Consider the following 22,863-nt stretch of genomic DNA (forward strand, 5'->3'; position numbering starts at 1 on the left):
TAGGGCCGGTTGTTGTAACGGTTGTCTTTTTCTTTTTTCCTTTTTCCTTTTCATCTGGATTGTTAAGGAATAATAGGGTGCAGTCCAAAACACAATAACAACATATAAAAAAAACTTCCAACGTAAAGTAGTAATGAAAAAAAAGATTTTTTACGAAGCGCCAAAAAGCGCGCCTTTTGCGGGCTTAATCACAAACGCTTCGCTCATACCTAATTAAGTGCTTTGCCCTAGAGCTTCGCTCTTCAACGCGCTTTTTTTAAAACCGATTCCAAGACGTTCCTTCCCCCGAAAAGATCAGAGAGACAACCCCAAGTGTGAACAGTGAAGTCGGCAATAGAAAATATAGTGCTCATGTTCTCATAAAACTCACCACCCAAAGGGGAGGAACATGAAAACTGAAAATCCATATCATTACATCATTAACTTTCAGTATCAGACAAAAATTACTAAGTACTCCATTAATCATGAATGGGTTTATGCACTCCTTCCCTGAAGAATTAGCAGCAAAACGAGGAAAGACACCAAGTTAAACAAAATATGATTCATCAAATACGATTTATTCTTCTACAACAACACTGATCTGGCCTTTCTCGAGCATGTCATAGAAGGATCTCACTTTCCTCTGCTCAAAACAGTAGTTCATCTACCACATTTTACCAGCAAGTCAGCAACCACTTTCACAACACTTGGGACCTTTCGAAGCAGCAAGCCTTTTGCCACCCATATTTATCACCTGGATGTAAAACAATTGTCCTTTAAGTGGGCATATACTGGAATAAAAGACCATTTCTCGTTACAAAGTGCACAAAAAGACCCCATACCCTTGTTCCACAACAATTACACTAAACAATTATATTAGGATCATGATTCTAGGTTTATCAAGGCATCTAAGCAATTTCATACAACTTATTCCTTATCATAAATTTTCTACAGTAATAAGGTGTATGAGTAATTCAGTAGCATAATGTCAGATTACGCATATCCTGTGAACCTCACACACAAACATTCATTTGTTTCCCAATAAATCTCTACTACTAAAACATTATTTCATACTAACAAAAGGTGAAACCCTCGCCCGCAAGAACCCCCCCCCCCCCCCCTGCTACTCAAGCATCATGGCATTATTTCGATTTCATACTTGTGATACACATTTATTTAAACTAAGATATGTACCATACCTGACAATAGCACCTGCGTGTGAGCAACATAACCCAGTGAAACGACTTGACAGCATGTCAGCTGCCTGCAATTGACCAGATTGCCTTTGCCTCTAGTAAAATTGCAGCAGTGATAATCAAATGGCAATTTGATCAATCTCAGACTCTAGGTGACATTTTTTTGAAATTTCGGGTAATCATGGGTGTTCTAGATTTTCCCGTTAAGCATGGGTGTTAACAAAGGGAGTCTTTTCAATCAAACACACCTAAGTTTTTCTAATGGTTACTCTTTAAACAACCTATTTTTCAATAATCAACATCATTAGTCAGCAGAACAGAGTCTCGGGGGAAAAAAATGAGAACTCCTAGTAACAGGACTCACCAGGTTTCATAAAACATCCCAAAAAAATTAGTGAAAAGAGTACCTATCCTTTCACGCTACTTTGCTTGAAGATGAGTGACTTAATGATCAGAAAAAAAATGCTTACAGCATGCAAATCTGCAACGTCTAATAGCAGGATGCCCACGCATTAATAAGGCCTGGTTATATGTTTTGCAATGGGGTATTTCTAAAGGAACTCTAATGATAACAACAGTAGATGGAGCCATAAATGAAATACAACAATGATAACTTTGAGCACACCACCTTACTAATTTGATCTCTAAGTATGCTATGCAGTGGGCAGTTGAACAAGAAATGGTGAGGGCATGTTTTTGGACACATGCTATACAGATATTCTATACAGATACTTGAAGCCTTGAAAGGAATTAAGTAGCCATAGATTGAACTTGAGGGACTTCAAAATGATGTCCTTTTCTTGGTCTCAAATTTACAAGCATTTCTATTCATAGGTAGACAGACAATTAATAAAAGAAGCCCATGATTTGTCAACAGAGGCCAAATGACTCTACGGTCTAGTACTCTCTTTTGCATAACTGATCAGCCGAAAAATATACAAAAAATCACCTATTAAACATACTCCGTATTAGATTGATTAAAAAAAAAGCATGTGCGCATATCCAAACACTCTATATAGTAATTTTGAGGGAGATCAAGTCTGCACATATGCTTTTTTTCTTTCTGTAAAAAAAAAAAAAGAAACAGTGGAACGGACACATTCATTCACACAGAAATCTTGTTTTCGACTTGATAACACATCTCTGTATACAAGGCATTTCGTTCAGCTCTATATCCAAACTGAAACACTACTTCCACTAACCTGATGCCTGCAGAAAGCTAACCAAACTACTAATGATCAATCCTCACAAAGAGATGCAGCAGTTTCACGAGGGTTACCCTCCCAAACCGGGAGATTTAAGTAAGATGTTTTCGCCATCTCCTCATGGGCATAGCACAAGGATTCAGCTACATCACAAAGCTGCTCAATATTGTGTAGTATTGTTTCTTGTTCTTCAACCTAAAAGCACCAAACGTCTGAATTCAATCGTAATCCAAAATGTTCATAAATATGCTTAGTTACGCTATAGACAAAAATATTTACATAATAAAACACAAACCAAATTCCTCCAAAATACCCAAAGCTCACAAGGCATTTCTCTAAGGTTGAAGGTCCAAATTACCCAACATGTACCATCTTAAAGCAGTCTAAATTCCAATTTTTCCGGTAATTATACAATTTAATACTCCCATCACCAAAGAGAGAGAAATGATTCCTACAAAGTCCCAATTGTTACAGAAATAAGGGCCAATAACACACTTTATAAGAAGAATTCTCAAGTTATACTCTCCTAAGAATGAAGAAAAAACAATAATAATCCATCCAATTAATCTCAACAAATGGATTTCCAAAAATTGAAAAAGAATTAATTGATAATTTGAAATGGGGGGAAAAGCCAAAATATTGGCTAGGTTAACCATAAAAAGATAAATAACGGCATAAAACCACGGGAGTACCTGCTTGAGAAGCTCATCAAGTAAAGACCCAGAAGAGTTATCAACAGATTCAAACCCTTTATCGCCCATTTCTAGAAGCTTCCCTCCTTCTTTGTCCTCCCCAGATGACTTCTTAACTTGTTCACGCTTAGATATAACACTATCTTGTTTTGCCTTCAAGGTGTTCGATAAATTGTCCCAGCCAGAAATTTCTTTTAGGTATTTCTCCTTTAACTTGAGCAAAGCTGCGCGTTTGTTCTTTCGTTTTTCCTTGATTCGAAGAGCTGGATCTGGTTCGGGATCTGGCGCACGAGCGAAGGAAGTGGGGTCAATTCGACGTTTCTTGCGCTTGTAGACGAAGCCATCGTCGTTGACGATTTCCCACTCGTCGGGATCCCAATTGGTAGCGATAATTGAAGCCCACGTTGACATTGATAACGCGGGAATTGTTCTTCGTAAGAATTTTGAGAGAATATGAGTTGAGACTTCTGTGTTATGTATGACTTGTGAGGGTGTGAATTTTGAAGTTGAAATGGATCACATTAATTTTTTTTTGGTGTACCATCCGGTTCACCCTTAGGGCTAATTCGGATTCGGGGCGAGTTCTGAGTGGATAGGTTCCATTCCCCTCCCAATTGTTGTTGCGGGGGATCGAACACAGGTCCTCCCTACCAAGTTCAGCCTCAATCACCACTGAACCAACAGTCAATTGGTAAATGGATCACATTAATTACACTTCGTAATTGGGTTTGAACTTTGAACCCTAACTTCCCGTAAAAAAAACACTATTCCCTCCGTTTCTTTTTTTTCTTTTCATTTGGTATTTTCATGCATTCAATCTTTTTTATTTAAACAAAATAAATTAATAATGTTTTCACTTTTATCAATATTCTGATATTGAGCTATGAAAAAAAAATTAATGTCCCTATAGAAAAGTGTGATAGTTTAAATGGCCCAATGAATTTAATTGGTTAAAATAATAATTGAACCTTTATTTGGATAGAATACTAAGTCATTTATGTGAAAATATAAAAAGAAAAAACATCAAAAAAAAAAAAATATAAAAGGAAATGTATAGAACGTTTGAAATACCAAAAAAGGAAAACATAAAGAACAAAAAGAGACGGATGGAGTAAATTAAATACCTAAATCCTAACGTATTAACGAGTACGTACTCCTATCTAAAAACTACGTATACCTATTTGAATTAATTACAATGAAAGGTCTTGCACCCATAAGATATACAATGAATATTATAAATTTGCTATACATCAGAATAATTTATACGTAGTTTTTATATCTTTTACCTATTTCTAATGTACTACGTAACTTTTAATATGTTTTGATTACCTTTTATATTATAAAAAAGGGTTGGTCGTTAAACATTTTAAATGGTTAATTTTATACGGAATTACATTATTAATGATTTTGAAAAAATAATTTTATCGAACTTGAAAAAATTTATCACTAAAATATTTATATTTTTAACACATACTTCGTATAAGGGTAACTTTTAAACATTTTGAGTTAACTTTTACTCCGGTGTATATATTAAATATGTACCCCGGTAGTAATTAAGAATTTGTGATAGTCTAATCTTAACCTCAAATTTTCTTGGGTGATGATAAAGGTCACAAGTTGCGACAACTTTTAGTTGTCGTAATCTTAAGTGCCGCAGTTTAATTGACACATATAGGCACCACGTAGGCCATGCGTTATCAGAATAATTTTACTACAAATGTAATATTCTTACTATGAAAATATGTAAATAAGATGGTCGATATAAAGAAGGAAATAAATTAGAATATTAAGATTTTCCTAGCTATTTTTGTAACATGTATAATAGGTTATTCCATCCGTATTTATTTAAGAGATACACTTGCTCGGGCTTGGGTATTAAGAAGAAAAATTGAATGAAATAAAGTAATCATACAAGGAAGCATGTCTTAATCGAAATGGTACATGTTTTAATCGAAATGGTACATGTTTTAATCGAAATGGTACTTTGTTTTTAATGAAATAGTACTCTTTTTAACGAAATTGTACATGTTTTTATCGAAATGGTACTCTGTTTCCTCTTTTTAACGAAATTGTACATGTTTTTATCGAAATGGTACTCTGTTTCCTCTTTTTAACGAAATTGTACATGTTTTTATCGAAATGGTACTCTGTTTGACGAAATGATACTTTTTTTAAAAGAAATGGTGCATGTTTGACGCTGTGATGTGTTTGCTCACACATCACAGCATGCCGCCTCTCCGCCCTCTCAAACAAGTGGGGTTGGGGTAGATATTTTAATAAGTAAAGCAGGTGGATACCATGTCATTTTAGAGGGGTGGAGGTGGGGTGTAGTTCTGAAATTATTTGTTTAATAGGGTGGTGGGACATAGAATATATTAGATAGATTGTTTAATTAGATGGTGGGGTTGATAAGTTACTAAAATTGGCAAGTGTATCTCTTAAATAAATACGACTGGAAAAGGCAAGTGTATCCCTTAAATAAATACGAATGGAATATATAAGTTAAATATTTTAGTTTCCAATGACACACAAGCATGACATGTCATCATTGTGACACGGCTTAAAGGTCGCATGTTGCGACCTTTATCATTTTCGAATTTTCTTTGTAGTCCCCATTTCGGTCTATTAGGATTAGGGGACCTAACGAGCCAAGCCGAGATGAGTAATACCCCTTTCCTATACATGTTCATTTAATTTAGGCGAGCCCGAGCCGAGCTTTCAACCTAGCTTTAATTTCTTTTTCCTAGCTCGGTTCGGTTAAGATATTTTGTGTTCGTGAACGTCATGTTTAATTTTATTTAATCGAGTTGAGTTTATAAACGAGATTTTTTCTTAAATGACCTTCCCCCTATAGACTTTGAATGTGTAGTAATTTAGCAAATTTTAAAATATTTTATTCTATGATATATTGTTTTTGGATGTTAAAAGTCAAATATGATTTTTATCTATAATAAATCAATTTTCTATGGCAAATTTGATTATAAACATAAATGACGAGCTTGTTCATGAACATAAATAGACGAGCCTGTTCATAAACTTAAAATAACGAGCATAAATATATATACAAACTTTTATATAAGACGGTATTACACAAAATATCACTTTGGTACCATATAAGTTAAGCAATGAAGCCAACTAGTTAAGCACTGAAGCCAATTAGTTAAACAATCAAAGCGGTGTTTTCGATAAGGCGGTCTCACACAAAAGTTGTCGTCCATGTTCAAGCTCATTTATTAAACGATATTCAAAAGTTGTTCAACCTCGACTCATTTATTACATAAACGAACATGAACAATATTTAGTTGAACCCGAGTAGTTTATTAAGAGTCTCAATTCATTTGTACACCTGAACCTAATTAGGATGGTTGTAAACCAGGCCTATTTCATTTCGTTCCATCTGAATGAAACAACCAATTGACCTAAGCTGAGGTGACTTCGAACATAATTCCGGATGAACAAAATTGTACGGATTATATGAGAAGTAACATTGACCCATTCTTTAAATATACACAGAGGATTATGATTTTAAGACATCCATAACAAGTACTCCGTATTACGGTATTTCAAAGACAATGGGGAGATAGAAGAAGAGTCTGTTAGGCTGGGGTAATTTTATCATTGCTTCACCAAAATCCTTACATGGGTAGATTGAAGCATAAAACTCTAATGAAATAAAAACTACTCCAGATGGAACTAAACAATCAATAGACCTGGAAAATTAGAGGAAATTAAAGTATGAGCGTTCAAAAACAAGTTTGCAACTCAAAACGGACTTCAGCCGGCTTACAAGAAGCAGCAGCCGAAAAAGAATAAGTTCAAGTCATGTCTAAAGAATGAAGATACAGAAATGTACATCAACCATATATCACATCAAAGAATGCAAAAAATTCAACATTATTCTCAGATTGACCATTCATTGTCCAATTTGAGTATGGCACATAAGGTGTAGAAGCATCCACCAGAATAATTAGCACACCAAAATTTCAAACTGCAGCTCAACAGCTTGATGTGAAGCGCAGGTTAGAACAAGTTCCATGGACTATGCAGACTAGTAGCTTCCCATAGGTGGCATTCCATAAGCTGGCATTGGAGGCATTCCCATACCTCCCATTCCTCCCATTGGGGGAGGAGGTCCATAACCTCCCATTCCTCCCATTGGTACAGAACCCGGCATTGGAGGAGCAGGCAAAGCCAGAGGCAGCAACTGAGCATACATATTCTGTCATTCAAGGTGTATAGATTAGTTACTAAGCAGGAATAAAGAACGCGGCAGTGGGAAAAATGATAATAGAACACAAGAAGCTACCTGTTGAGCAATTACGTCCTTCTCGTCCTGCTCTTTAGCTTTTACTTCCTTCTGGGCTTCAATTTTGTCCTTAATAAGTTCATCAACTTTGCCCGTGTACTCGCGGATAAACTGCAAGTAAGACCAAATATGAGAATTGGCAACTGCAAATGTCCCCACTTTCCTTTTATGTCTATTTCAAAATAGAGTATACACAATCGAAACTTCAATCTGTGTGGCTTATTGACAGAATGGGGTGTATAATAAATAATTTTTTTTATCTTCTAGCTTGCTAATCATATAAATAGGAATGAACTTGACTACTTGAGGCAACTTTTAAACACATGGCGAATTCAATCAAGAAAATAACTGTTTACACTTGATTTATTTAGAATGCAAACTGTGGAAGTAATAACTGTTCTCTAGCCAGCTCTGAACTCATTATAGATGAAGGAATTTAGCTTAACAATGACCAATAATAATCAGACTCATGATCCCAGAAACAAGAATACAAGCTAATAGAAAGTGGCAACCGGATCCGAGAATAGGTCAAGTTTCTCAACTTCCAATCTTTTCCTACCACGACAAGTCACAACTGTTACCTGTAATAAGTATGGGAAGGCAAAATCAATCATATTATTCATCCAGGCAAGCTCAAGGGCAACATCTGGCCGTATCACGTCATAACAAACAAAAAGGCACGCGGCAAAGCATTCCTTCTTCCCCTGAAAAAGTAAATTTAAGGAAAGTTAGCCCCAAAAGATGGTGCTTGCCAACGCACAAAAGCTGCAATCCCAATATTACAGATTCAATATGCCTCATCTAACACAACAGCAGCCTACTGCGGATCATACCGTTAGCACTTAACAGGGTCCAAATAGGTTCAGATGTTAACAACATTACCTCTAACCAGTTGAGACTGGTATCAGGTTGCACTGTACACATTAGATTTTTTAAACAATATTGATTGCTCGGAGAGTCAAAATCATGATATTTTACTATGGAGAGTATCTTGTAAACAGAGGGGAAATGTTGGTTTAACATTGTTACAAAATAAGAAAAATCTTTTGTTTCCATATGCACTCAATACTTCAACACTAAAGAATGGCTCCGCTAGCCCATGCCAGGAATGTAGACCTCTGTTGAAAGACAAGGAAAAGCAAACATACCTCCTGTATGAAATAAACCAACAACTCCTCTGCCAGTTCACGATCACCAGATTGTGAACATGTTTCCATCGCGTCTTTGTAATGTTTATCTTTCTTAGACAGTGCAATAGACTGCTTCCATCTGCCTGCCTTCTTATAGATATAAGCAGCAACACGTCTCATCTCAAGAAGCTCATGTTTCTCAATCTGTCATCAACATTACTAAGTATGAGGAAAAAAACAGTATGCACTTCCTTTTTCAGCTTTTGTCAAATGAAGAGCACGTTAAATCTACCACCACTAGATATAAAACAAAGTAAAACAGGAGCTAAATGCAGATCACCTTTTGTGCAAGTCCTATCTGATCAAAGTTATCATGTAAATCAATCGACTCTCGCAGTCTATCATAATCTTCCTCCTCGGCATATATTTCATTCAGGGCCTCATTTACAGCAGAGACATTATTGCTCTGGACTGCAATCATGTATGGCTTCACGAGATGCAGGTTACCCGCCTATGACACGAAAAATACTTATAACGTGAAAAGATTGCCCATACAACAACCAAAAAGAAACAAAAAAAAATTTGCCTGTATTGATTCAGATAACAAGTATTTTGAGGCATTAAGCATAAACAAGAGGGAGAACTAACGAACCTTTCGCATTATATCAACCACGCGTGTATGGTCAAGACGAAGTGCCAGCACATTAAGCATATCATTAATTAGATCAGGATGCTCCTGTAGATAGAAGTGCACAGCTTTATAGTAGAGTTCTACGTTGGCCACTTTAGCCACAACATCTTTGAACTGCATGTGATCCCAGGCCTCGGGAGAGTGATTCATTACAGTTACAGCAGCATTATCAAACTCATCATACTGGATATACAAATATGTAAGTTCTTTCCAGTGCTGCTGTTCATCGCATGCTCTGATAACCTTGGGAATGTTTAGACGAGTAGAGAACAGCTTAATGTGCTCCATAAGCTTCTCAGAGCGATATCTAGCATAAAGTACTCCCAGTTCAGTAAAGATGCCCATGTGTGCACGTTCCAATCCCAAACCACTTTCCATCAAAGAGATTATCTCATTGAAACAACCCCTGTTCTGGTAATACTGACTGACCTCCTCCATGTCATCCACCTAAAATTTTGACACTCACATAAGATGGTAACCATATACACTACCACAAACGAATAATAAACAAATTAGACTAAACACAGAATATCATGGTCAAGGCATATGGATGTAGCTATAGAAGTTTGTTACATGCCTTAACGGAAAACATAAAAAAGAACCCTTCTTTGTGAATCAGACCAATTTTCAGGAATGTAGACATTCATCATCAGACAGCTACATCAACATAAAGAACACACAAGAAAATAAAGACATCCCTTCTAAACTATAATTCCATAACTACTTATTTCCTAAACATAGGTAGCACTAAGTTCTGGACACAGAAATACACGAAATCACAAAAGTACCTGTATAATGATGTTGAGACCACAAATCTGAGCTAATCTGAACTCTTCAGCATCAACACATGCAAAACAAACTTCCTTCCAAGTCTTTGCACTGTTGGCTTTCCGTGCCGCATCAACAGCACTTTGGAATTGCTTGAGCCTCACTAGGGTAACGGCTAACTTCGCCCAGTTAGATATAAAAGCATATATAATCTTTGCAGCTTCATATAAAGCTTCATCAAATAAGCGATCACCAACATTTTGGAGGTTGGCAACATTTGGCATGAGTATAAATTCCTCAATGTCACTCAACCTATCAATCTTGGCATAAGCATATATGAGTTCACTATCCACCCTAGGCTCTTTTGTTTGCTGCCTAACCATAAGAAGATACTTCACCAAGTCATGGTAAACATCTGCATCTTCAGAAGCACGGATCACATCCAAAAATTGAGTGGAATCCTCAGCACGTATAAATGACTCTATTGCATCACTAACCAACCCTGCTCTCAACTGAGCCTTTGCAACTTGGCTCCAGACAGCATCTTCTTCAACCCGGAAAGCAAATTCCACAGCTCGGTCAATGGCTTGAATGTTATCTAATAGCACATTAACCGCCTGCACGTTCAGATTAAATTTCTTGAAAATTGCAAATGCCTCTTCATAGAGTTGAGCCTCAACAGCCACTTCTCCAACTGCTGGTCCGTCGAAGTTATCCAGCCTGTTGACATAATCCATAACTCTCGATGAATCTGCTTTAATGGCTGTCAAAATGAGGAGATTTTGCAGATTCGAGTTTCCACTGAAAGCAGAGTTCTGTAGGACAATCTTTTCAAGAAGTTCAATCAATTCATGTGGGAGATCAGCTGTCATAAAAGCTTTAACCGCAGCAGAAACTTGTTCAGGACTCTTGCTTTCAGGCAAGGCAGTGGACACAACTTGATCAATGATCTGCCTCCTATACTCGTTCTCAGGATTGAGAACTTTCTCCCAAAGATCACCATCCATTCTTTCAACAACATATCTGGAACAGAAGAAACCAATTAGCATCTTTCAATAAATTACATCACAGCCATAGAGTATAGATAAAAGCAAGTCGCCAACCTCGCTTGTAGCTTGAACAACGAATTCTTGTTTGTGACATTGATAAGCTCGTCATCACATTGTCCTCGCCGATAAGCAACTACCGCAAGGGTGGGGTCGCGCTTCTCACAATATTTACCCACGACACGTGAATCATAGTATGGGTTGGTTGTGAGGAAGTGCTCTGGATTATTGTTACTCTCGATGATAATTTTACCCAGAGCATTGTGCACATGCACATCTTGGCTTCCTTCACTAACAAGATGCTCGAGAAATTGAGTGAGCAAGCGAAGTCGATTCCTGAAACACAAAAGAAATATGAATAAGCAATTAAAGAAAACAGAGAACCAGTAGTAAGATCATTCATCACAATGTCAGCACCTCTTTTCACATTCCTCCACAAGTGGCTCTACTGGAAGAAGAGAGCGAACAGAGAGTATCAGACCCTTGATAAAATCTTCAGGACATTCATCATCAAGAAGCTGCCCAACAACTAGTGGTGCATTTCCCGGATTAACCTAACAAATCCAGATGAGACCTTGTCAGCGGATTTTATACTGCAGTATCAACGTTCAAGAATCTAAACTATACATGCTCTGACAGGAAACAACCCATCTAAATGGTAGACATACCTTCTGAACATAACCTTCAATATAACGAAGCATGTTGTTTACATATAGATAGTGCGTGAGATCTGGAACAAAACCAAATCGATCACAGACATTAATCAGCGGTCGTGCATCAGGAAGTTTGGCTTCCATCAAGAAATTTTTCGTCTTCTCAGCATCATAAAAGTTCGACTCTCTAGTCACTCGTTCCACTTCTTTCAACTGTCCGGTTTTGGCAGCTGCTTCGATGTATTTAAAGTGAATCTCTGGATCCTCACTGAATAAAAAGATAAAAAGGTGTGACGATTGGAATAAGAGAATAACACTCGTAAAGAAAGTCAAACAAGCCTTCATCTTTTCGAATAATACCTGGAGCTCAAATAAGATCCAAGGAAAAAATATAGCCCTTCGTATGATTTAAATTGCTCGAAGAGTTTCATGCATGAATCTACTCCTAACTGCTCACAATACTCCTTAGCAGCCTGAAAATATCAAACAAAACAAACATCCAATGAATTGGCAATATACCAAGTTGATAGCTTTACTAATAATACTGGAAATAGCAATAAGTGTAATTACTAGATTGTGATTTGTCCCCATTACATCCATAGGTTAAAGTAATTTATAAAAAGTGATAAATGCAGTTTCTTTAAGTAATACTCTTGTTATTTCTAAAAATATATACAAACTTGATTAAATTAGTAGTTGAATTATTAAAAACATTATACTACATAGAATGGATATAACTGGAGCTGATTTTACTTCATGACTTTCAAATTCTATACTCCCTGATACACACCCTGATTTTATACTTCATGACTTTCGAATTCTATACTCCCTGATTTTATACTTTATGACTTTCAAATTCTACGACTCCCTGATTTTACTTCATGTCTTTAATAGTTTATCTTCCATTTTTCATTTTTCGAATCAAACTACGAATTTGATTTACAAAAAATGTAGTATCTTAATTCATCATATGTAAATATGTAATTGATAAATGCCTATATATTCTTTTGTCCTCCGTAATTGTTACCAAAGAATAAAACTGTTTCGAAAAGTTCGACTTTGAAAAATAAAATAGAAACTTCTTTTAAGAATGGAGGGAGTAGTTTCCATTATTTAGATATTATTTTGATACATGGTTATAAAGAATATCTAGTGTAATATGCATAATTTGCTGATAATAAGTGATCTTGTACACAGTTTACTTCAATTATACGGAGTACTTCCCACAACCCTTATTCATTTTCACTGTTCATTTTACAGTGTCCTAAAGTCTTCTTTCTACTTCCTTTTCCCATTTCTCTCTCCGGATTCCATCCTATCAAACTTTTCTCCCTAGCTTTTCCAAAATTTAATATTTTCTCTCTCTCCCTAACCACTTTCAAATTTTTTATTTTGCATTAACCCCTATTATTAAATTCAGTGCCAATCCCAAGGGTGAAAATGAATTCGGATATAAGGTTTACATCTATTTCGATTAACATAATTCTACGAAAAAACTAGTTTGCTGTAACTATCACATCAGCAGCTAAGAATTAACTTCGAATTCTTTGACCAATATTGTTGATATATGTTACTGAAGTCAAATTTTGATTCATATGTATAAATTAAAGTTGATTCATGTTTGCTTAGAAGTTAAAAAAAAAAGTGTGAAAATACCTGCACAATAATCTGAAGGTTGCCCCTGAGATTGACAAGTAAAAGGTCCTTCATGCACTCCAATGCCCACTCGCGGGAAAGAGTCCCAAAAAACTCAACAAGTGCCTGCACATAGCCAAAATTTCAGCAACAAGCCAATCAATTCAAGTAAATCAACAAAAATTTACTGGTCACAAATTAAACCTGTGGCTCTATTGCATGTGTGTTCACGATAACACGTTTTATATCAGGTAAATCAGTATAATGCTGCAAAATAATTGTAAAATGCATATTAGTAAGGGGCCTCAGTTCATTAAAAAGATAAAAATTAAAAAACAATAAGATAAAATAATTGACCAAGTACCCGAAGAGCTTGTATGTATAAACCAGCTTTCTCACAAAGCTGAGCAACTCTAGAACGGTCATAATGAGTGAACATTCCATTGGCTAAAATGGCATCAGCCACATTAGGAAAGGTAACAAGATTTATTTCCAAAACCTGCATGCATAATCCATAAGTCAAAACGCTCAAGTATTGCTGATGATTATTAAGATGTCTATACTACACAGTCAATATTTATACCTTTGTTTGCAAAAAGCCATGTTCAGGCAAATTTGGCTTTAAAACATCCAGCAGAAATGCAGTTGCTTCACGAATCAAGTTCCTCTGAGTAACAAAAAAGGAAAAAAAACGGTTCATACATTAGGGTTTGACAAACCAACACAACCACAGAAAATCACTTTCCTTAAATGAGATGGTGAGGAGGCAATAGGTATACAACTCTAAGCCCCAACTATAAAATGGTTCCACATGAAAAATATAACAATAAGTGAACAAAAGGTAAAAAAAATCACACCTGAAGAAAAAGATCAGTTACTGTGTTATAATCAACAGGACACCCTCCCTCCATTTGGGACATCATCAACGCAAAATTGACAGCACCCTGTAATGTACAATGGGAAAATAAGCACAAACAAAATATTATTTCATAGACCTATTTATTTGTTATTACAATTACGGTACAACGACCACAGCTTTTTCACTTCTTTTTTAAGTGAATAAGAGCAAGAAGAAGTCAGAAACACACCTGAGGATCTGTTCGGAGAATAGTTTGGAGAAGGAACAAGTAATCTGGTGTATAACCGACCTACATCAACAGAAGAATCATAAAACAACTGTGGCACATACACATGTGAGAGTGAAATAAGGACACAGAAAGAGCCAACTTATAACTTTTGAGTGATAAGAATCAAAATGAATATTGCACCATTATAGCCACAAAATGAAGATCTAAACTACCTGCTTAGAATAGATGAGAATTTTATCAAACTCCCTGCGCTCGGCAAAGGCAGCAACGACCTTTGGGGTCGCTCTAGCTTTAATATATATCTTCAAGGCAAGGTCAGTGTCAACAGTCTGCATAAAAAGTAGGGACGTATCAGATACCACTCGACTTTCACAAGAAGAAAAATGAACCCAGAGTAACCGATAATCATAATAACTGCCAGAGTTCCAGTGCACCTTCACTAGATCTCCAAGTTCCTCCGTGCATTCTAATTTGTCCTCTGCTAGCCAATTCTCCAGTAGATTTTTCTTGTTCTGATTCACAACAAGGCGTGATAATTCTAACGATTCAAATGCATTGAGCTTTCCTCTAGTTAAAAGTGTCCCGAAGTATTGCAACAGAGGTGGCGTCTGCCCTGATTGAACAGGAACACTCTGCAATAACACACGACAAGAAATTACATATTGTTTTCAGCAAAACCCAAACGCAAAATGACTTCATCCATAATAATCAGAAATATGTTTCCAGTCATATTTGGTGGAATGCTGCTCATCAGAAGAAAAATAAATTGAGTATAACAAAGCCTCTATTTTAGACAGTAAGAACATTAGCAGTGTCCTGAAATGCCTAACACTAGCCCACCTAGATCCACAGGTTTCAGATTTCTACCATCATGAAGAGCTAAATATTCCATGATTAATTTTAAGATTTGATAATTGAAATGGATTTCAAAGAATAAGAGGAGAACCTGCAAGTGGCCTCAACTAAGACATATGCAAGGATGGTTACTAGTGTTACTGTTGTCTCTGAATTTCAAGTTATAATTGATATGTTCCATAAAGGAGTATGAATATAAACAATGTTTAAATCATACCAAGTGAAAGAGGAAATGTGGAAGCTGGAGCAACACCGACTAAAAGAAGAAAATTATAATTGTCTATTCGTATGATGGTAAAAAAAAAAACAATGCCAAAAGACAAACAGCAGAAAGCAAATAGCACATAAGATCAAAAGCATCACTATGAGATGAAAAATATGCATATTGGTGAATGCTTGCATACACTCTCAGACCTGAAATTTTGCAACAGTGTCAGGGGTACGCAGAATTCCTTGCGGGGATTCAGCAGCAAGCTCAGCAGCTTCCTTGTACTTTGTTTGAGCGAACAATTCTTGGAAGCGCTGGACAACCTGAAACGAGTACGAGATGGAAGTTCAGTAGGTTATCACAATACCAACAGGAAGGTGTAATAGTTTAAAATATGAAATTTGATCCTTTTCTGCAGATTATCATTATCAGTTATTCCAAGTCAGAAACACTAGTTTCCAAAATAATAACCATAATAAAGCATGACCTCTCATTAGAAAACCACTGAACGAAAAGTCAACCTACCAGATTTTCTGCACCAGGGAGATTACCCCTTTTGGCAAGATTAACAGCAAGCTCCAAATTGTTCAACTGCATCAAGCCAAATCCATCAATATTAGGTTACTATCTATATCAGCTCATTGATTTTACACAGATCTAGAAAAGAATTTTGCCAAAAGGCTCAAAACCACACCTGGCCGCTGACAAACGGAACTATAGTAGCTTCATTGACAGTGGCAAGAAGAACCTGCCCCCTTCTGTTGATGGCATAGAAGCCTCCAGCTGATGCGGCTTCTGATGTCAAAAAAATTGGATCTGGACTTATTCGATTCCGATAAACAGCACTGGCAGTCTCAAGGTCGTACACAAATAGCAGCCCAAGCTTGGTAATAACATAGATTAAACTATACTTTTGGGACATCTGCAGAAACGATAAACAAAATTTATTCACAGGGAGTAGTAGAAAATAGTAACTAAAGTTGCAGCATGTACTTCAATGTTCTGAACAAAATGTGAATATAGTCTAGGTACTACCTGCATTGCGACTGGGAAATCATCAGCAAAATCAGGAGGGAAGAACAAGTCAGCTTGTTTCTTTGAAAAACCTGGCTTTCCTGTCAATATAGTACAATGGTCAAAACAGAAGAAACACACCATACTGAAATCTGTATCAAAGGAGAGAAAATACATCTGATTGTAATGCACTAGTAAATGCTTATTTAAAAATTATTTTAGGCAAAGAAGATCACTGTAGAAGAGAAAAACAATAGTTCCTTCGTTTTTCCAATAATTGCACCATTTGGAGTTTCATGTATGCCAATGCACAACTTGAACTATTAATATGTTCAACCATCTTTTTGTGAAAAATATAAGTGGATATTTTGAAAAAATATATCGAAACGAATCTAACGAAGATCCCACGTGCTTATATTTCTCCTTGCATATAAATCACAAAAAAACAAAAAAAGAGAGAGATTATCAACAAAAATGTGTGAATAGTGTACAATCCAAATGATGCAATCATAAATAAAGACAGAGGAAGTATAAGACTATATTAGCAACATATTATACGATAAGAAATAGTAAGAACTTGGGATAAAGATATTAGAAAGAAAGAAATCCAAATCACAACTCATGCAAGCTTTTCAAGTAAGAAGGTAGGGGAGAAGAACGGAAAAGGAGTTCAAACCTGGCTGTGCACCAAGCTCTATAATATGCAACTTTGAAGTAACCTGGCCAGCATTCATGGACTTCGTAGCAAACACGATAAGAGTAGAAGGGTTTTCATTGCCAGGGACCTACGAACCATACGGAAGTATTATAGATTCCTGAATGTGTAATAGATACCAAGAAAGACAAGAAGGAGAAACATCACACTTTATATGAGGCAAATGATGCCGCATGCGCTTCAAGGGCTTGACTGCGCTGCTGATCCACAGAATAAAGCTGCATACTTCCTTTCACAAGTTGAGGTCTCTATAACACAGGAATAGAAGTTATCAATGACTTAAGATGTCGGCGGAAACACAACAGAAGGGCTGAAAATTTCGTAGAGCGTAATAAATGGTATTCTGTATTTCTGTAACTAAAGCATCTCTCAAAAAATTAAGTTAAGCTGCTATACAGACAAGAAATCCGCAGACTCCACTACCAGTACTTCACGCAGAGAAACTACACTAACAGAAGAGATAAACATGTAAAGCAGTGCACAACAACTGCTAACACGAAAACTTGAAAGAGACAATTTAGCCAACCCTATTTTGTTTGTACAGGAATCTAATCAAGGAAATAGCAGTAGACTGTAGACAGTGCAAACATACTAGGAGTCTAGGATAATACCCCATGACCTGAAAGGACGACTTTTGGACGCTCAGTCCGAATCAAATATTTAACACGGTTTTACATTGACGAGGACAGTATTGTAGTCATGTAGTGTACAATAAATCACGTATTCAACACTTAAACAGCTTATTGTAAAAAAGGAAAGGGAATTATATACTTTGCAAGAATCAATAGATTTATAGATGCACTGTTCTACAGCTACAGGATACTACCAGCCAAGAACTATTAGGCTAATGCATGCACCATGTATGTAATACTCCGTAAATGAGATGCAAGTGTTTCAGATAAAGAACAAGAGATGATAATGTGGGGGTGTGGGATAACTGCAACCTCCATTGCTACTTCAAGATGAAGGATGAGATAACCTGACTTTAAAGATTAAACAGCAACAGGCTGCGGAATAATTTTAATTAAAAGATACCTGATAAGAAGCTAATATTTTGAAATTTCCAGCTATAAGAGGCTTTCTAGCGTTTTTTCAGTAAATTGTTAATCTTAGGTATTCAACAGTCAGCCTGACAATAATTTCTCAATGAATTTCAACCTTCAAAACGCGGAATTTTTTGAGGAAAAAAGAACCAAGATCTCATGCTGGTCTACAAACACTGACTAATTTGGTAGATACTCACAAGAACTAAGATCAGCAGTAATGAAGTGCAAAATTTGTGCAACAGAAATAACCAGATAAGTTTTCGTACCTCAGGAGAACCAGGGGCAATACCAATCAAGACCAACCATTTTTCAGCTGGGTCACATTTATAGTTAATTATTTGATTGTTTGCCAAATTAGCCGTCCTTTCAAACATTTTTACAGGTAGAGATTCCCCTGCATGGCAATAATTACAAGAATAAATGTCAAGATAAATCACCACAGCAGTGTAATGTTGCCAGAAAAGTATGGGCATGGAGTCCTATAAGAAAAATGCATCCCACCTTCAATTGACCAATGATAAACTGACGTCTGTGTCACAAGTCCAAGCATTTTTGGAGAAACCCACTTCCAAAAGACAACCTACAAAAAAGCAAAGAATATAGGCCCAATAAACCAACGGATGAAAGAAGGCAAATGCAGTATAACCCAATATAACCGAGCCCTTCTCCTAAATTATTGTTAAAGAAATGTACCTGCTCGGGCATCTGGTGTGATTTCACCTTTGTTTTTGTTTCAATGTTAAATATCTGTAAGTGGTCCTGGGTGGTACCTGGAAGTAGAGCTACACAAAAAAACCATGACAAATCATAAGAGAAAATGACTTACACCGAAGAATATAGTTCACGAGACCTATCACTCATAAAATAGATACTGGTAAGTTTTTCGTTTAATACTTTCATGACATTAGTCATTTATTTTGCCATTTTAAGACTAAAACACGAGGTAACACCGACTCAATGCTGGAAAAAAACATTCAAAATAAGTTCATTAGGTCTCTTTGTTCAAATATCAAAAGCATCACAGTATGCTCATATAGAACCCACGTCCGTGCCTTCGTATCAAGACCAAAAAAAAAAATCTACTCTGTCAATCAACAGTGTAAGCCATAAAACTAACCATGCCTTGTAGGAATCCATACAAACACATTTCATTAACGCTATTTCATAAATAATTGCATATGTTACCAGACAACAGCTCAAGCCTGAACAATCTGAAAACTCTTTCAGCCCTACTATATTTGTCCACAACTCCACATTGACTTTTTACAAACACTAAACAGTTAAATTATTGAGACGATTCTAACCAATAGTAAATCAAGTTGTCAATATAATGAGAATAGGAAAAGATGATTGGATGAATATGCATATGCATATGCATATAACTAGAGAGGACAAAGTTTTGGACAACCCAAAATAGAAAGGACAAAAACGGCAAGAAAGTGAGTATAGAATGAAGAAATATGTCAAGCAATCAAAATATCTTTTAATGATCTAACCAAAGATGATTGGATGAATATGCATATAACTAGAGAGGACAATGTTTTAGACAACCCAAAATAGAAAGGACAAAAACGGCAAGTAAGTGAGAATAGAATGAAGAAATATGTCAAGCAATCGAAATATCTTTTAATGATCTAACAAATTTTAAGATACAAAAGCAACACATCAACCCACATCAAGATCAAAATCTTCTCTTGATTATCTCTATCCCCCTTACTAGGAAATGACCTATTATTTCCTCATCTCATTCATTTTCTTCCTCAGCCACCTCATACAACCATCAGAAACTTTGCAGCAATTTTTTCACTCAAAAATACCCTTTACAAACTCATAAAAATCATCCTAGACACTTATTTCAGATCAATGAATGTGCACATTGAAGCACGTAGATACATAACCCCTTCTGAGACTAATCTACGCATCAGCTTCTATTTCCAATTTGTTCATTTGAGTCCTCACGAGGATATCACACTGAGTCAACACTTTAAATCATTGGAAACTTTAGCTCGATGTTCACACTCGTGTATACCTTAAATCAAAGAAAGAATCCTAAAATTAAACTTGAAATATTTTCGTAAATATACCCGTTAAGCACATAGCCACATGTTTATGATTACAACAAATTTTTAACTCATGAAGCTAACTCTTCATATGCACCACTCTTTGTTCAGGTCATAGGATGATAGGACAGTTTGAGCTGTAAGTCTTCTTAAGCTACAGAATATGATAAATCCCAATCTTATTATCTCTGTATAGAGAATGGTCATTCAGTACAACTCTATAACTATATAAGACAAATGGGGATCAAAAACGGATCACAAAGTCCATATTTTTAGGCACAGTTATAGTGTCCACATATTCCAAAACAACACACCTACGTCTACTTATCCAATATCCGAAGTAGACACTTCAAGATGAAAACAAAGGTCATAGAGCATGGGTTAGAAATAGCTTTGATGTACCAAACCAATAAACCAAGGCCGCTGAATGGTTGCACACTTTCACCTCTCACCTCTCACAAATATCTCAAATCTCACCAAAAAAGCTTCCATTTGCTCATGTATTGTCTATGCATCAAGCCATCAATCATCATACTACTCCCTCCTTCTCAAATTTATCTTCTACTTAACCTGACCAATTTGGCCATCCCAATCCCGCTACTAGCTTTCATAAAATGCATGCCAAACCTAAGTGGATGATATGAGACAAAGGGAGTCCTTGACAGCACCCCTCCTCTAATCAGTTGGCCTTGTCCAAACAGTCTTTTGTAATACACATTACTATCTTAATTTCCTAAATGGAAGTTTAATGACAAGTCAAAACTCTCAAGATAGTCATCAACACAACAATGTGAGAAACTAAGAAGCCGTCAATATGAATTACTAAGTACCCATACTCGTGCATCTTCGATTAATATTGTATATCCCTTGACGTTACATTCTTGATTCTTAGTTAAGCTTAACATTAAGGATGAGAATAAATTTGAAAGTTCAACTTCCTGCATTTAGAAAGTGGGCCAATGGCCTGTTATTTTAAGATTGGTATAAAAAAGAACATCGCCTATTCAAGGATCTACTGTTTAATCTTTGAGTCACCATAATAAATTCAAACAATAAAGAGCAGCAACCGCTATGGGGACAACCAAACAAACTGTCAAATACACTAGCCAAAAATATTTGAACATGATGCAAATTTTACTTTGTTGCATAAAAATCTCTCCTACCTTTCAAAGCAAGAATTCTAGTATTCGGATTCATGAGAGCAGAATCCGCGGTAATTGGCCTTCGTAACGGTTGCATCGGCATGCTCATATCAACAATGACAACACTGTTCTGCGGAGATGTTTCCCGCACACATATATACTTCTCTGATTCCATTGTCACATTGTTAAATGTGATGAATTGTTGATTAATTCCAATGCTTGGCAACTGCATCATCGAAACAAAGTAATTACCACTTCGATCAATTCTCTAATATCAAATTAGAACAAAATCACCTCACTGATCCACAATCAACACTCAGAAAACTCGCAATTCATCAAATCGTCCAATTTTAAATTCACAAAATGAAATTCAATCCAGATCTAGCTCATTTTTCACATTGTATAAGCATTAATCAATCCAAAACTTCAAAACATGAACGAAATGATACAACGCAAAATCAAATCAAAGCACGGATCCGAGGAGAATGAGACAAAAACCAACCGTAAGAACTTCTTTCATTACGATCGGCGCACTTGCCGCCGCCGCCATTGTTACCAGATCGAAGGGTCGAAAAAATTCAAAAGAATCTGCAAAACAAAACAAAAAAGCGTTGATTTGAATGTGGAATTGAATTGATTATATAGAGAGAGCGAAGAAAGTCAAAGTGGAAGTGTTGATCGTTATTCTCACTTGATTTTCACCGGAGAGAGAAAGCTAATCGAAGATCAACAATGGCGATTGAAATGCTAATTATCAAATCTGATGAATTTTGCGAAGGGAGAGAAGTGAAGAGAAGAGAAAATGAAACAAATAATTTGAGAGATCGTGTTAAAATGTGCTTCGTTAGTGCAAGTGCGCTATATTTCGTTACATTTTATTTTTATTTTATTTTTCCAGTTTCTTTTTTTATCCTCTAGCTTTTTTGCCTTTTTCTCTTTTCTGTTTTTTAATTATTCACTCTATTTTGGGCTGAGATCTAAGTACCACGAACTGAAACCTGAAGGTACTCGTAGCCCAACGGGGCTCTGTATCAACCTTTTTGTTACTACCTTCTTCTGAACCATACCTAAATATTTGTCCCATTATATATTTTTTTGTTAAACTATGAAAATATTGACCATATATTCTCACTAAATTATACTCCCTTCGAATCTAAATGTTTGACATTATTCACAATGGAAGGGAATCTTATGAATTACGATCACTATATCGAAAAAACATTGTCATGTGGGGTCTTGTTTGATTCTTCTCAATGAGTACATTAACAATATGAAAATTTTATAATTTTTAATAACACGTAACTAGAGATATTAACGATATAAAATGTGTATTGTGTGTCAAAGGGAAATGGGAAAAATATTTAGGAACGGAGGGAGTAAGAAATAATACAATTACGGGGATCTTGTTAGACTCTATTTGATGTCTAATTTTAT

General features: G+C 36.0%; 2 protein-coding genes across 3 annotated transcripts; both read right to left on the bottom strand.

The window, feature by feature from the left end:
- Positions 1 to 327: 327 nt before the first annotated feature.
- LOC110798633 (uncharacterized) lies at positions 328 to 3,585 on the bottom strand. Of its 2 annotated transcripts, XR_002536134.2 has the most exons (4): positions 3,073 to 3,585; positions 2,378 to 2,575; positions 1,179 to 1,270; positions 328 to 733 (listed from the first exon to the last, which is right to left on the bottom strand). XR_002536134.2 is itself a non-coding variant. In XM_022003820.2 (3 exons), the coding sequence occupies exons 1-2, from the start codon at positions 3,481 to 3,483 to the stop codon at positions 2,414 to 2,416; spliced, it is 573 nt and encodes a 190-aa protein (XP_021859512.1). In that variant the 5' UTR covers positions 3,484 to 3,584; the 3' UTR covers positions 328 to 733; positions 2,378 to 2,413. The 2 variants fall into 2 exon arrangements, 1 of the variants encoding a protein (XP_021859512.1); XM_022003820.2 differs by lacking the exon at positions 1,179 to 1,270 and having other exon boundaries at positions 3,073 to 3,584.
- Positions 3,586 to 6,760: 3,175 nt separating this feature from the next.
- Positions 6,761 to 22,282, bottom strand: LOC110798624 (clathrin heavy chain 1-like). Its single transcript, XM_022003813.2, has 31 exons — positions 22,121 to 22,282; positions 21,932 to 22,017; positions 21,451 to 21,655; positions 18,921 to 19,009; positions 18,729 to 18,807; positions 18,494 to 18,621; positions 17,331 to 17,429; positions 17,143 to 17,251; positions 16,488 to 16,567; positions 16,147 to 16,374; positions 15,978 to 16,043; positions 15,659 to 15,775; positions 14,824 to 15,021; positions 14,602 to 14,718; positions 14,390 to 14,449; positions 14,159 to 14,245; positions 13,885 to 13,968; positions 13,666 to 13,800; positions 13,506 to 13,568; positions 13,323 to 13,427; positions 12,027 to 12,139; positions 11,682 to 11,934; positions 11,431 to 11,567; positions 11,071 to 11,349; positions 9,988 to 10,990; positions 9,161 to 9,646; positions 8,849 to 9,019; positions 8,527 to 8,712; positions 7,960 to 8,082; positions 7,379 to 7,489; positions 6,761 to 7,291 (listed from the first exon to the last, which is right to left on the bottom strand). Exons 2-31 carry the CDS (start codon positions 21,977 to 21,979, stop codon positions 7,121 to 7,123), a joined length of 5,130 nt encoding a protein of 1,709 aa, XP_021859505.1. The 5' UTR covers positions 21,980 to 22,017; positions 22,121 to 22,282; the 3' UTR covers positions 6,761 to 7,120.
- Positions 22,283 to 22,863: the final 581 nt, after the last annotated feature.

Source organism: Spinacia oleracea, chromosome 1 (genome assembly GCF_020520425.1).
Source record: "Spinacia oleracea cultivar Varoflay chromosome 1, BTI_SOV_V1, whole genome shotgun sequence".
Classification (NCBI taxonomy): Eukaryota; Viridiplantae; Streptophyta; class Magnoliopsida; order Caryophyllales; family Amaranthaceae; genus Spinacia; species Spinacia oleracea.

Excerpts from the sequence above, each read along its gene's own strand:
- LOC110798633 (XM_022003820.2), bottom strand. The coding sequence starts at position 3,483 with ATGTCAACGTGGGCTTCAATTATCGCTACCAATTGGGATCCCGACGAG. Across the intron at positions 2,576-3,072 it reads TTGATGAGCTTCTCAAGCAG|GTTGAAGAACAAGAAACAAT; the intron begins GTACTCCCGTGG and ends TGGTGCTTTTAG.
- LOC110798624 (XM_022003813.2), bottom strand. The coding sequence starts at position 21,979 with ATGGCGGCGGCGGCAAGTGCGCCGATCGTAATGAAAGAAGTTCTTACG. Across the intron at positions 14,450-14,601 it reads TTCTCATCTATTCTAAGCAG|GTCGGTTATACACCAGATTA; the intron begins GTAGTTTAGATC and ends CTGTTGATGTAG. Across the intron at positions 13,428-13,505 it reads CACATGCAATAGAGCCACAG|GCACTTGTTGAGTTTTTTGG; the intron begins GTTTAATTTGTG and ends GGCTATGTGCAG.